We start from the raw sequence: 15,356 nt of genomic DNA, 5'->3' as shown, positions 1-15,356 counted from the left end.
AGAGGCAACCACAGTGATGTTTCTCTCCCTTTCTCCTCTAAAAATAAACAAACAAATTATCTTAAAAAAACATAATCAAAAAACTTTCTCCTTCCCCACCAATCTGTCTTACGGTTATGTATGATGGCAGGAGGCTGAATCCCAAATTGCCCTGTAACATTCTTTAAAAAAAAAAAAAAAAAAGGAGCAGTTTCTATTTCAATGCATTAACCAAAAATAGCACCTTCATGAAAAGCCAAAAAACCAATTTGTACATTTACTTACCCCAAATCCAGTTGTTTGGAATCTTGACTGAAGGCTGCAAAACAAGGTAGGTAGAGATCTTACTTTCATTCATTCACGGTGAATACCTACTGTGTTGGCTCATCATGTTTTAAAGCTTCGACAATCTTAAGGAACAAGAGGTCAGTGCCCCCCGACTAAAGCCAGGAAGCAGTGCCTATTTTAAAAACTCCTGGGGCACACAGGTTGAAAACTGCGCTCTAGAGATGTTTCCTGCATGGTTTGTCTCCTCAGTCATTGTCCAAAGGACTCTGAGAAGCTGTAGGAATATGCAGGCGCGGACCCAAGGCCCGGCTTTCTCTCCAACGTCGTGGGAAGGGACTATACATCACAGGGCAGAGCCCTACGCTCCCCTGTGCCACCTGGACAGAGCCCGGGGAGAGTGACCTCCCGGGGTATCCACGTTGGCTATGTATTTTAGTTCAGACTACTGTGCTAGAAATTAACCACAGGAACTTCCCAGAGATATTCACGTTGCTGATTCATCACAAACTAGAGTAGAATACATACTGCTAAACAACATTACCCCCTCAGTCTTTTAAAAAGATTCACTTAAAAAAATTTTTTTTCTTCACCTCATACTACACATGAAGTTGCCTACTGGTTTACTAGCTGTTTTTAATCAATTCCAAACCAGTAATTTCTATATAGTATTTCATGGTTCATCTACTTAAATCAGTTGTTCAATTCATTGTTGGAACATGCCGGCACATACGCCCAGCTTGTACTCCAATACCATGAAAAAGGATTGTGCATGAGATCAAACCCCCAGCTCCAGTGGATGGACTTTGAGGGGGTACTTACACCAAATGCCTCAAGTGTAAGTTTGGATATGACTGGTTAAGTCAATCCAAGCTATCATAGTTTTTTCAATGGCTAAATAGAAAATTTTCCCTCTATCACAGAATTAACATGAAAATCTTAGCAGTTTTACTGGGGGGAAAAGAAAAAGACATCTCCCCAGAACATGATCACACAACTGAACCATTGTCAACATGGCTATGAAAATGTAGCAGTGTCTATCTCGATGCATTAACCAGAAACAGCACCTTCATGAAAAGCCAAAACCAATTCATACATTTACTTACCCCAAATCCAGTTGTTTGGAATCTTGACTGAAGGCTGCAAAACAAGGTAGGTAAGAGAGCTTACTTTCATTCATTCACACTGAACACCTACTGTGTTGGCTCGTCATTTTTTAAAACTTTGCCCATCTTAAGGAACAAGAGGTCAGTGCCCCCGACTAAAGCCAGGCAGCAGTGCCTATTTTAAAAACTCCCGGGGCACACAGGTTGAAAACTGCGCTCTAGAGATGTTTCCTGCATGGTTTGTCTCCTCAGTCATTGTCCAAAGGACTCTGAGAAGCTGTAGGAATATGCAGGCGCAGACCCAAGGCCCGGCTTTCTCTCCAACGTCGTGGAAAGGGACTATACGTCACAGGGCAGAGCCCTACGCTCCCCTGTGCCACCTGGACAGAGCCCGGGGAGAGTGACCTCCCGGGGTATCCACGTTGGTTATGTATTTTAATTCAGACTACTGTCCTAGAAATTAATTTCATCCAGACCACAGCGACTTCCTAGGGATATCCACGTTGTAGTGGATCCTGAACTCCCCAAAGTCAACAGAACTAGAGTTCAAGACGGATGAACAGTTTTGTCAGTAACCTTATTTAGTTTTCAGTCACTGCAAACACACCTAGAAACTACAACATGCAATTAACAACGCTGCCAAAGAAATGGTAAATAAAGAGCCGTTTAGGCAGCAGTTAATTTAATCTTTAAACCGCTCATTTGAAGCCGTTAAGTTACCGCTAAATGATCGAACTACTTGGCGGCAAATTGAGAGCCGTCCGTTTCAGAATCAGGCCTCAAACGCCGTTATAAGTCGAGAACAAAAGCGTGTTAACTGCACCGAGGACAACGCGACTGCTAGGAGGTAGGTAATACATGGACAGCGTGGTGGGCGTGGGGGTGGGGGCTGCGTTTTCAGCGTCTCGGCAAACCAGAGTGGCAAGTCGGCGCTCGTCCCCAATGATGACGGCCATCACCCGCGGACCGCGAGACCTCCACGGCCCACATCCGATCCAGCGCCGCTGCACGAACGAAGCGTAATTAGCACGCATGCCGCTGAAAGCAATCCCTCTACATATCATCATCGCTACGGGAAAGGCCCGGACCACCGGACCTAGCATTGATGCCAGGCGGACAACAACACTCACCGACCACTACCTGCACCGAACAAAGGTCTTCCCCGAAAAGACCGAGCGTGCCAAGTCATCGCTATTTATACCTTTTGAAGCGAGCGGATATGTCTATTGCGCCTGAGCCGCGCCATGCGCAGTTAGCGAATCAGAAATTCCCTAAGGGTGCTAGCAGAATCTACTTCCGGGTAAGTCCCACCCGTACCTGGCCCAGGGATTTCTCGCGACAGAGAGCCCTAGCGCGCGACTTGGCTGGCAGGCGTAAAATGCAGAAACTGAGTTGAGTATATAGGAAGATAAGTACTTTTTTAATAGCAAATTTACTTCTCTACACTCAGTTCACTCAATATGGAGAATGTGCCGTTAAATAAACTCGCCAGAAATAACGTCGGCTTAATAAGTATGCAAAATAGATAAAAGACATCTAGAGAAATGCGAAAAGTAAAAAGGGATTGAATCTGCCCTGTCGCATATGAAATAAACATTTGATAAATCCGTGGGTAAGTAGGACAAGTGCTCCTTCGCGAATTGGCTAAAATTAAAAGACAGTGGAGTGTGGCTGATGACAGCATTTCAGGTTGATGAACTGACAGACCAGTGGTCTCCCAGGAAGGGCAAGAAATCAGCTTGATGAGGAACATTGAAGGGAGAAGTGCCTGGAAAGTAGGGAAGAGCTGAATTACAAAATATCTTGTAGTCCAGGCCGAGTTTAAATTTTATCTGGTTAACTAGAGGCCAGTAAGTTTTGAAGTAAAGGATTGCTATAACTGCCTTTGCATTTTAGAAAGGTAACTCTAATGGCAATATTGAAGGATAGATCGAAGAGACTGGAAGTTATAAAGTCCTCCAGACACTGGATTTGAATGGTAAACAAGGCAAGAGGAGACATATAAATCAAGAGACATTTCTGAGGTAGAGAATGCACAGAATTTATTGCCCTGCTGGACCTTCAAGGTAAGAGAGGAACTTGGAGATAATACCAAAGTTTCAGGCTTGGGAGGCTGAACATATGGTAGTCTCTAACTCTAGTAATTGAGAAAGTAGGCTGTGGGGGTAGAAATTATAGGAGCATATAAATTATGTTGGGAACATTTGGAGAATATATGTATATAATCTCCAAAGGGCAATTGTATATAGGGTTGGAATCCAGCAAGAAACCTGAGTTGTAGATAAAGATTTAGAAGTTATCAGAATAAGCCCTGGCTGGTGTGGCTCAGTAGATGGAGCACCAGACTGCAAACCAAAGGGTCACTGGTTCAATTCCCAGTCAGGGCACATGCCTGGGTTGTGGGCCAGGTCCCCAGTTGGGGATGCATGAGAGGCAACCACACATTGATGTTTCTTTCCCTCTCTTTCTCCCTTCCCCTCTCTCTAAAAATAAATAAATAAAATCTTAAAGAAGTTATCAGAATAAGAGTGATGACTGAAGTCACCTTGGGAGAGCAGGGAGAATGATGAGAGGACATGAAAACCTGTAATTTAAATGGTGGTCAGGGAAGAAGCCAGCAGGCCAGAGAAAACATGATTAGAGAAGAATCAGGAAACTCTGATGTCCGAGAAGTTAAGGAAGAAATTTTGAAGACAAGGACATGGCCCAAAACATCAAATGCTGCAGAGCAGTCAAATACGTTTAGAGCTGGGAACAGGCTTTTGATGTGGCAATTCAAAAGTCACTGGTTACCTCAGGGAAAGACATTTTTATTTTAGATTTACTTTAGATTTTAATACTTAACAAAAATCCTCACCTGAGGATATGTTTATTGATTTTACAGAGAGAGGCAAGGACGGAGAGAGCATCAATGTAAGAAACATCGGTCAGTTGCCTCCTGTATGAGTCTAGAACGAGGATCAAACCCACAACCTAGGTATGTGCCCTGACCAGAATCAAACCAGCAACCTTTTTGTGCAAGGGACTGAGCTCTAAATCAGCTGAGCCTGGGCAAGATTTAGTTTGGATTTTAATGAGTTGAGTGAACATGGCTTTAGAAATGGAAAACAGTGCATACAGATCAGAGGTCATATCCAGTGTCGAGGAGCCTGTTGTTTAGTTTACATCTCTATCAAGCCTTTCTCCTCCACTCGTCACTTATTTAGCTCAACTACAGAAATTTAAATTGTTTAATGTTAAAATAGATTATGTGAAGGAAAAGCAGGAGATAGGGTAATAGACTGAAGAGAAAATAGGGTCCAAGGAAGATTTGGGGGCAGGTAGGAAGGAGATAAACATTAAATGAATGAATGAATGAGTGGTGTGTGTCTCCTCAGTACCAGATGGAGGGAAATTGAGGGTGTTTGTTCCTGTCAGATGACCTGTGTTTTATAAAGGAGAAAAAATTCTTGGGGCAAGAAATTGATGGTATCCACAAAAAAGACGGCTGCTGGTGGTTCCTGCTTTTCCTTTTCCCTTCAGGCCTCCTAGAGCTCTAATTAAAATCAGTAGTTGGCTGTATTTTGGTTTCAGGCCTTGGCTTCTCTTTGTTGTACATTATAAGGACACTTCTTATCTCATCCCTTTCCACTTAATATCCACTGGGCTCCCCCTTTTTGATAGTGGTTTTCCAAACTTCTCATTCTACTCCAGTCCTCCCTCTCCTGGGTACAGTAATCTAAATCCTTAAGAACACTAGTCATTCATTGTTTCAGCCAACATTGGGCAATGTGCCCCTGCAAACCACCCTTCTGGAGACAATATTTAACCTCAAAAGGGTAATGGCAATTTGAAGCTTCTTTGGAGGACTAGTAGAAGGAAAATTTGGAAGCAGGTGGAACACAGTGACAGGAGTTCTGACTCATGGTTTCTTTAAACCCTTGGTAAAGGGTGGTGCACTAATCAAGGCCAGTCTCCAAAGTGACAAGTAGAAAGTGAGTCACTGGTGAGGCCACATGGAATGAAACTGGGCTTCTAGCCAGGGAGGAGTAGATTAGGTATCAGCTGTCTTATTGCGATGTCAGCCTGAGGTCTAATTGTGTGTGGTCCATACAAGTAATCCTTGTACAGATGATTGGGATGCAACTGCTTGTCCTTGAATATATACAGTGATTACACAATCTGCTTTGATGTTGGGGAAGCAACTTCACCTTTTGGGTTCTTCACTGGTAAAATGAGTGTATTTCTACTTACCTGCCAGACTAGGGTAAATAGGATAAAGAACTGAGTACAGTTACCTGGTACATAGTATGGGGTTCATGTCGGTTTTCCTCTCTGAAGCCTATTCTTTTTCCATATGTGTACACAGTCACAAATATGAGCGACCTTCATCTCTGGTTACACTTAATGTTCTTACTATTATTTCCACCCCATCCCCTCCCATCTACTTCTCATTAAGGATGTCTAGCAGTATTTCAGATATAATTTTTAAGTTGGCTTAAATCTTTTAGAATAAGGTAGAACATAAAATAAACACTTAATACCAGAATAGCATAGATTTTTTAAAATTCTAAAATACTTTAATAATTAATATTGGTAGGATGACTGATATACAATGCAATTACTTATTTTACAAGGAGATTCTGTACATCAGGGAAGCATTTTGAAGTACAATACATCAGGTTTTTGTTTCTTCTATACAGCATGATTGTGAATTGTTACTTACATGGGAAGGACACAAAATCCTTTATATATATATATATATATATATATATATATATATACACACATATATTATAAAAACACCTGAACAGACTTGACCCCCAAAATATCTTGTTTCAAAAGAACATGAATGAGATGAAAGATTAACTAGACTCCTTGGTGGCACATAGAAAGCAGACAAGTAACTCAGAAAATCAAATCCTATTTCAAACTTGGCACATTAAGGGAAAGAAAGGCAGTGAAGGAAGGGTTTGAGAATGTTATTGTAAGCCACAGAGAATTCTGCCATAAGCCAACTAATATCAAACCAACAAGATAGAAAGGTTAGAAGTCAAGTTAGCAGTTAATGTGTGGCCACCTTACATACAGCTCTCTAACAGCTTCATAGAGTTGTCACTTAGCTTTCCCTCAGACCTACCAGATGTTAATTAAGTTTCAAGGAGTTGTGAATCCGGTATATCTCCATAGCCATAAAGGATCTGACAGTAACTAAGAAATCCAATGCCTCCCATTCCCCATACAGACAGAGGGCACTACTCTTTAAGGTTGCTTCAGCTTTTTTGTTTTGACATGACATTCTGATTGTTCAGCAAATATTAATGGACACGCAGGAGAAAAACAGAAAAAGCTGCTGAAATTACATAAAGAACAATGGGGACTGCAGAAGAAATCTATAAAAACAGCCACAATTTTGTGAACATGACAAGAGAAAAAGCCACATTCATCAGTCAAATAGAAACTATTTCTTTCTTCCATTTAACGTGGGTAGGAATTAGAGGGAAATAGTGAGGCTGTAAGATTTTCAATAAAAATTCAAAGAAAGCAACTGAATCATGTTTAAGGAAATCATACTTCTATATATTACAAAAAAAGAGGGGTGGGGACTGAGCCAGTGCCCAGGCACCAACTACACTGGCTCCAGCTTGGAAGACTAGGAATGAGTGAGGCGGACGCTGCCAGAGACGGGCAGCGGGGAGGACAAACACCAGTGCTGAGTTACAGAGGCGCAGTGGGTCATGCCTGTTCTCCTCCTGCTTGTTTCTCCAAGGCCTTTCCTACTTAGCACCCAACACAGCGTCCCTAGGGTCTTGCTGTGATTCTGCCTGAAAGTGCGGGCACTGACAGAACACAAGTGCCCCCACAGAGCTGCTACAACTCTGCGTCACGGAGGAGAATATAGCTACTGGTCAAATGACTTACAGCCCTGGCTGGTATAGCTCAGTGATTGAGCTCCAGCCTCTGAACCTAAAGGTTGCAGGTTTGATTCCCAGTCAGGGCACATGCCTGGGTTGCAGGCCGGGTTCCCTGGTTGGGGGCATGTGAGAGGTAACTGATCAATGTTTCTCTTGCACATCAATGTTCCTCTCCTTCTCCACCCCTTCCCCTCTCTCTAAGAAGTAAATAAACAAAATCCTTTTTAAAAAATGATTTACAGTATCATTTGGTACAATAAAAGTACAACAGCTTTTAACATTTAAGCCATGAGTCAGTTTTCTGCCAAGTTGGCATTAACATAAAGGCTTTTCTGGTTTTGTATACGGAAAACATACATGCTTTTGCATTTTTCCAACTCGAAATCTGGTTGCAGGTCAGCGTGAACGTAAGTTTCTACCACTCCAAGACTTTTGTAAAAAGTAAAAATCAGGATAACCTGTGTCAGAAAGGAAGCACTGCAGATCCTGAGCTTCTTCCAGGCTGGCTGGCCCGGGAAGGACTACATTGCTGTGTTACAAGGGGTACAGTGCAGCGCTGACGGCCAGCGTGGCGTGAAGGCACCCCCTGGAAGTGGGGGCTCCTTGGCCAGAAGAGTGGGGTCCTCTTGGTTGTCCCCACCACAAACTGGATTGGACGGCTAGAATTTGGTGCCTACACAGTGGGTCTCGCCACCAGGACAGAGCAGGTAAGGCTAATGGTGCGAACTGGGCCTCGGCGCAGGCGGTCATCTCGGGGCCCGGGTGTGGTGCAGCCAAGAAAACTCTGACCCTGTGAGCGGCCCAGACTGTTTGTGACTGGGGAGGGAAGACCCCTCCAATATGCTGTGATATTAAAAAGTTCAAAGCACTGACAGTGTTCAGTTTTGCTCAAGGCACCACATGAGAATCCATTCCAGTGAAATGCTACATTCACAGAAGTGCTGCTCGCCCCGGAAGCATACCCAGGGGACTCAGTCCCGGCTGTGCTGGTGAGTGCTCACGTTCCCGCCATGTCGTTCTGGAGACTGAAGCAGCAAAGTAGCCCTGTTTGGGGGGTTGTTTATTCCTTTCTCAAACTTCAGCATCATGGACGATGGTAGCTAAAACAGAGGATCAAAAAGAGCCAAGTTACCAGATACTGTAAATTGCTTTGCCATTACTACATTAATAGTAGTGAAATATTATGTTTTAACTTTTTTAAAAAAATGCCTCTCCTCCACTGTGCTTCTTCCTGACCTTTCTGTAGCATCTGGTACTCCTGACCCTCTTCCTTCCTTCTTCACAACTCTCTTGTCTTGGCCTCCATAACCCTGTCTTTTCTCTAGTTTTCCTTTTTCTTCAGTATGCTTTCCTGGTCCATTTTCCTCAGTGCACTCTTTAAAAACAAGTTCCCTCTTAAGAGCCACCATCTTTTCTCATAAATTTGCTACCTTTAGACCTTGGTCTCTCCTTGCACTCTAGGCTGAATACCCGCCTGTATTCTAGGCCTTTCCACCTTCAATGTGGCACAGGCTCGGCAAACTCAACATGGATAATTTGTTTTCCAGTTTGTTTATTGTCTGCCTCCCTCTTTTATTTTTTTAAAGATTTTGTTTATTTATTTTTTAGAGGAGGAGGAAGAGAGGAGAAAAAAGAGAGAAATATCAATGTGCAAGAAGTACTGATGTGTTGCCTCTCACACACCCATCTGGGGGCCTGGCCTGCAACTTAGGCATGTGCCCTGACCTGGAATCTAACCAGTAACCTTTTGGTTGGCAGACTGGCACTCAAGCCACTGAGCCATACCAGCCAGGGCTATTTATTTATTTTAGACAGAGAGGAAGGGAGGTAGAAAGAGAGGGAGATAAATAAACATCGATGTGCAAGAGAAACACTGATCAGTTGCCTCTCACACAACCCCAACAGGGGGCCCGGCCCAGAACCCAGGCATGTGCCCTGACTGGGAATTGAACTGGTGAACTTTTCGTTTGTGGGATGATGCCCAACCCACTAAGCCACAACAGTCAGAGCTGCCTTCCTCTTTTAGAAGCTTGTTACAGGCAGGGACTTTATCTTGTTCCCTGCTATATCCCAAGTGCCTAGCACTGTATCATGTAGTAGCTGCTCAATAGGTATTTACTGAAGAAATATCCTAAACTGTTCACCTGCACTCCTTATTGGAGTCACAGACCTCAAAAATTACAAGTTAAGGGATCTTACAAGTCATTTCAACTGCTTCTTTTGATTCACCCCTGGGATAAAAAGATTGGCAAATCTTGATAAAGAGCTTCCCAGAGAAGAAAAAACTAAAGGAGTTCATCATCACCAAATCATTATTATATGAAATGCTAAAGGGACTTATTTAGAAAGAAAGGATCAAACATATGAACAATAAAATGGCAATAAATACAAATCTATCAACAATTGAACCTAAAGAGCAAACTAAGCAAACAAGAAGAACAGAGACAGAATCATGAATACAGAAAGCATTTTAATGGTTGTCAGATGGGAGGGTGGTGTGGGGGAAAGGGTGAAGAGGGAGGGGATTAAGAAGCACAAATAGGTAGTCACAGAACAGCCATGGGGATGTAAAGTACAGTACGTATAGGAAATGGAGTAGCCAAAGAACTTACACACATGACCCATGGTCATGAACAGTGGTTGGGGGGTTGCCTGAGGGTGTGGGGGGTGCTGGGCGGAGGGGGACAAAGGGGGAAAATCAGGATAACTGTAATAGCATAATCAATATAATATAATTTTAAAAAGAATAAAATCTTATGAAAAAAGACTGCCAAACCCTGTTGATTCTATGCTTGAAATGTCTTTCAAACCCCTCACGCTCTCACCGTCACTTCCCTGCTGAGAGCTACCAGTACGCTCACTGTGGCTATTTCAGTTACTTCCTAACTGGTTTCCTGCTGCTAGTCTCTCTATCCTTCCAGCTCACCTCCACAGTTCCACCAGAGCTTGTTCTGAAATACACAGAAAGCCAATGGTTCCAATATCCTAGCATAACGGTCGAAGTTCTTCAAAGTGTGACTGTAATGCATCTTGCTGGTCTCAGCTCACCACACTGTCCCCATAGGTCCTCTGCTCCAGCTACATTTTCTTTTACCCAGAAATGCTGGGCATTTTCCTACCTCCCATAGTCTCGCTAAAGCCAGTCCTTCTGCTTACAATACAACGTTCCTTTCTTTCTTCTTGTCCAGATAAATTACTTTACATACTTTCAAGATCCAGCCTAAATATCACCTTCTCTATGACACTTTGTAGTTCACTATAGTCCCTTCTTATGATTACTAATAACAATCAAAACAGTTAACACTGGCAGAGCTGGGACATGGTGGCATTGGGAAACGAAACCTGGCAGACGGAGGACTCAGAATGACTGAGGCTTTTATCGTACTGACTGCACTACATTTGGTAGTACACCAGTCTTTTCCCAATTAGACCACAATTTCCTGACTGGCAAGTATGGTTTGCTGTTTGAGTTCACAGTGTAGCGCCCTGAATAGTAGCTCTGCTGTTCAGAGAATTTTCCTTCTCTACTCCTGTCAGAGTTCAGTACAAAAAAAAAATCTCTAATTAAAAGAGCATCTGCCTGTACTGTGAGGAACAATGTTTAACAATATTTTATTTTCCAACTTTGCTTATTCTTTCTCTTTATAGCAAAATGGAATTGTCATTATATCTTCTTCATTTAGCCTCTTTTTATAAATATTCTGAGAGTCACCTAGATATGTTCAGTGTTTTCATTTTTGTCTAGCTGATTCTTTAGGTACCGGATGTGTCCTCAATCACATCAGTAATTCCAAATCAAAATATTTCTTGGCTTGTTTCATGAAGACAGCTAATAAAAATAACATTTATATACAAAATTGGTAACATCACTGTACTACAAAGAACTGAAACTGGAGAGGGTAAGATCCTGTCTAACTCTACAACAATTTCCTCATATATAACCTAGGACAGTGAGGCACAGGGAGAGAACCCAGTGGCTTTAAAAAATATATATTTATTGATTGATTTTAGAGAGAGATGAAAAGAGGGAGAGAGAAGGGGAAGGAAAGGGAGAGGAAGAGAGGGAAAGATTGGGTGGGGGGACATGAGTGAATCTGTTGTTCCACTTATTTATGCACTCATTGGTTGCTTCTTGTATGTGCCCCGACTGGGGATCAAACCTGCAACCTTGGTGTATTGGGACAATGCTCTAACCAACTGAGCTACCTGGCCACGGTTCCCTGTAGCTTTTTAGTCATTTATTCCTTTCCCTAAATCCTGGTTCTGTAACTTACTAGCAAGTCAATCTAGTTACTTAGCCCTTCTGAGCCTGTTTCTTCAATAAAATGAGGAAATTATCACCTTGAAAGTTTATTGCAAAGATTAAATAAGATAATCAAAGAAACACCACATTTAGTATAGGCACTTACTACTAATTCTGAATTCTCATCCCTTTTCTTTAATGTAGTCTTCTTGTAATCAACACTGAGTATCCTTTTAAGATTTTATTTATTTATTTTTAGGGAGAGGGGGAGGGAGAGAGAAATGTCAATGTGCAAGAGAGACACTGATTGGTTGCTTCTTGCATACCCCAAACTGGGGACCTGGCCCACAACCCAGGCATGTCCCCTGACCAGGAATCCAACCTGCAACCTTGGGTTCTCAGGCCAGCACTCAATTCACTAAGCCACACAAGCCAGGGCCTCAGTGTTCTTTAAAACAATGTCATTAGCGTCCTTTCCAACTAAACAATGGCTGGTATGTTTGCTTTTTGGTAAAACGTTATTTTGTTCATAGTAATTGGGTCTTTCAGCTCTTACCGTGTAAAATGTTTGCTCTCTTCGTGAACCTCCATCTCTGAGCTTTTAAATTCATTTAATTCTTTTCTTATGGCAGCCTGTGGAGTAAAAACAAACATGTTTCAGCATTTTCTGTCTGCTGTCGTCCAGCAGTGTGATCTGCCATCTATTCTCTACTGTGCTTAACTCTAGGAGTCACTGTAACCTGCAGCAGACAGCCCAGAGGAAGAAAAAAGCCAGGTCAGCTCACTGGGGGAAGCTCTGAGTCCATTCCCATCCCCTCCCAACACCATTCATCTCATAAGAAACCTACAATCTCCAGTTAAATCGGAAAACTTGAAGAGCTTAAAAGGGATACTGTAGATTTTATGGTTTCCACAGCATGTAGCAATGCTTTTCCTATTTAAAAAGTAAAATATGGCAATTACTAAAGTATACCACCCAAGCTCCCTCCAACAAACATAACCATCATTAAAAGGGTGTTTTATTTCCTTCCAGACTTTTGTACTGATGTAGCAGGGGCTTTCTTTTCTTCCAGTTTTGTGGTGGCGGTGGTGTCATCAGTATAAAGTTTTGGTTTGTACATCTTGACATTGTGTGTCTTGATTACAAATTTAACATTATATCAGAAATAGAAATTTTATTTGTGGTTCTCCTTTCTAGATAGTGTCTTGCATAAAGAGAGAGAGAGAGATAGACCTTGTCAGCAGGGGTCAGTTTGGTCCATGGTTTGTCGGCTCGCCGGTCATAATCTTGAGCATCTGTTACCTCCACGTATTCATTAAACCTCAGAATCTTCCTGGCAAGTAGTTCAGCCACAGTTGGCCTTTGACTGAGCTAAAAGAAATGGAGCTTCTTAGTTGACTATGCCAAGAGTCCGGCATCAATCATGCATTAAAATTCTCTCTAACCCAGGGCTTCAACCTTTGCTGCATGTTGGAATCACAAGGGGACCTTCAAACACTACTGATGCGTGGTCTATCCCCAGACATTCTGGGTACTGAGAATTATTTTTTAAGTTTCTGAATGCACAGTGAAGACTGAAAACCATTGCTATAAACCAAAGTAACCAGTATTACCAGTGCTTCTCAAACTTTAACGTGCGTACAAGACATCTGGAGATCTGGTTAAAATGCAGATTCTGATTAAGCTGGTCTGGGGTAGGTCTTAGATTCTGCATCTCTTACAAGCTCCCAGGTAATGCCAATGCTGCTGGTCCATGGGCCACAGTCTGAGTAGCAAAAGGATTAGGGCTAAAAACTCATATATAATCCATTAGAAAGTGAATATGTTTCATATGAAAACACTATCTAGTGGGTAGTATTAAGGGTGAATTTCCTTTCAATATGAACAATGTCCATGACGGCAGGTTCTGCACTAAATTATGGTTTAAGACGGTACGTTCAGGGGACCTACTCAACCTGAAGGCATCGAGTCCAGCTGAGGCCTGTAGCTTCCCTATCCTATCAATGACAGTCCCTTAGATTCTGGGGAGGGGGACAAGTAGGAGAAATCGGGAAGAAAATGTCTAGATCCCCTCACTCTCTTGGGGATTCTTACGTTTTAAGAAATACCCAGGGAACTCAGACCAAATCAGAATCTACAGGAAGCCATTAGAAACTATTATGGGGAGAAGGAAAGAAAAGAGGTTCTAATCCCAGAGCTTAAAAGCTAAGCCATGTCTGGTACAAAAAAGATTCTACTTTAATTGCTCTGGAACCAAGGTAAAAATCCTAGTTGTTTTTTTGTAGTTTTCAGCTATAACTAAGGATCCGTTCAGTTCTTTCCCTGATTAGAAAATAACCAGTTTGTCTCGCAGAATTGAATGCTACATACTCCTCTTGTTACCATCTCTATACTTTAACAGGTTTTACAGTCTACATCAAAATTCCAGGTCTACCAAATAAAAGTTTTATGTATTTATTGAGCATCTTATTGTGCCAGGCTTTTTAAAAAATAGTGAAAATGGAAAAAAAAAAAAGTTCCTGATAATGCTGTATTATTTTCTATATTTGTATCATGTATTCTATTTTCATAGCAATCTATGGCGATTTAGGTCAATCACTTCTTTCCAATCAAACAGGTCATTCAAATATAAGATGTGCACTCAGGAGACAGGCTGAAACACGGGGATCACCTACCTTTCTAGTTAGCCGACGTTTAATCTCTCGTTTTTCTGCCTGACGATCAGCTTCATTTTTAGCTACAGTTGACAGAAACAAAAAATACTACTTCACAATGGCGATCTGCATATCAAACTTTTCACTAATTACAGGGCAGATGTTTCTTATAGGCTCCAAGCCAGAATAAAATATGAACTTGGGGAATGGCTAACCAAGACAATTTTGTTGTCAACTGGTATAGTCAAATACTCAAGAGCAAGGGTATCAAACTATGGTACCAAATCCAGCTAGTTGCCCATGAGCTAAGACTGGTTTTTACATTTTTAAATGGTTATATTTTGAATGGTTTGATAAATACCTAAATAACAGCTTCCTTTTGCCTTTGGCCTGCAAAGATGAAAATATATACTATGAGTCCTTTAAAAACACCTTTGCAGATTCTTGCTCAAAGGTAAACACTTACAATGGAGATCACACTATTTTGTGTGATATGTCTACAAAGACTCCCACACTTTAAAAATTTACTAAGTGATTAAGTTGTATATATACAAATAGTGATGAGAGAACAGGAGGTGGATTGTTCAAATTGAGCACGTCCACTAGTAACCCTACGATGCCTAATCCTCTTTGGTGTGGAGAGTTTTAGGATCAAATCTCACCCTACAATCTGAAAAAGTAAACCTGTACCACATTAGAATGCTATTTCAGAAAGTTAATTATATACACAGAAAGAAAATATATACATGGTCCTATTTTGTGACTTTAGAGATATGAAAGTCTTAAAAAGATGAAAAAAACAGGAAGTCTGTGTATTTGGGAGTTGCTTTGGGCCCCAGCCCACAGATTCCACTAGGAACAAGAAGGTCCCCTCCAAATGCATAGTCACTACTTTACTTCCTTTAAGAAACAGAAAAGTTGGGCAGAGTCTACTACACACTATGAAATACTCCCAAATGCCCAAGGTAGTCTCAAGATACCATGAGAACATTAAAACTTAAATTTCTGGAGTATCCCAGTACACTAAACAATACCATAGTAGTATCTCATAAAGAAAGTTTACGGGAACTCTGTTCCTTCTGGGGAAAAGCTATGAATAGTCAGTCAGTCCTTCCTTGGCTAGAACACTCTCTCCTTGGCCATTGCAAGAAATGCTTCTCTTCTCTGTTATGCATATTAAAATCAGAACTAAAG

General features: G+C 41.7%; 1 protein-coding gene and 2 non-coding genes across 9 annotated transcripts in view; all 3 read right to left on the bottom strand.

Moving 5' to 3' along the window:
- Positions 1-486: 486 nt before the first annotated feature.
- LOC150014473 (small nucleolar RNA SNORA73 family) lies at positions 487-690 on the bottom strand. The gene has a single exon (XR_016510261.1). It is a non-coding gene; the product is annotated as a small nucleolar RNA SNORA73 family (small nucleolar RNA).
- A 902-nt stretch (positions 691-1,592) lies between these two features.
- On the bottom strand, positions 1,593-1,796 carry LOC150014472 (small nucleolar RNA SNORA73 family). Its single transcript, XR_016510258.1, has one exon. It is a non-coding gene; the product is annotated as a small nucleolar RNA SNORA73 family (small nucleolar RNA).
- A 5,642-nt stretch (positions 1,797-7,438) lies between these two features.
- PHACTR4 (phosphatase and actin regulator 4) overlaps positions 7,439-15,356 on the bottom strand; it is a 77,161-nt gene continuing 69,243 nt past the window's right edge. For all 7 annotated transcript variants that reach the window (XM_090268917.1, XM_090268919.1, XM_090268918.1 and 4 more), the window contains 4 exons: positions 14,184-14,245; positions 12,742-12,879; positions 12,064-12,140; positions 7,439-8,364 (listed from right to left, as the gene is read on the bottom strand). In XM_090268917.1, the coding sequence (XP_090125043.1) occupies positions 8,349-8,364; positions 12,064-12,140; positions 12,742-12,879; positions 14,184-14,245 (293 nt within the window). In that variant the 3' untranslated portion in view covers positions 7,439-8,348. The remainder of the gene's footprint in view (positions 8,365-12,063; positions 12,141-12,741; positions 12,880-14,183; positions 14,246-15,356) is intronic.

This window comes from Furipterus horrens, unplaced genomic scaffold, assembly GCF_987537825.1.
Source record: "Furipterus horrens unplaced genomic scaffold, mFurHor1.1.pri manual_scaffold_3, whole genome shotgun sequence".
Taxonomy (NCBI): domain Eukaryota; kingdom Metazoa; phylum Chordata; class Mammalia; order Chiroptera; family Furipteridae; genus Furipterus; species Furipterus horrens.
This window is presented reverse-complemented; position numbering and strand designations above follow the sequence as displayed.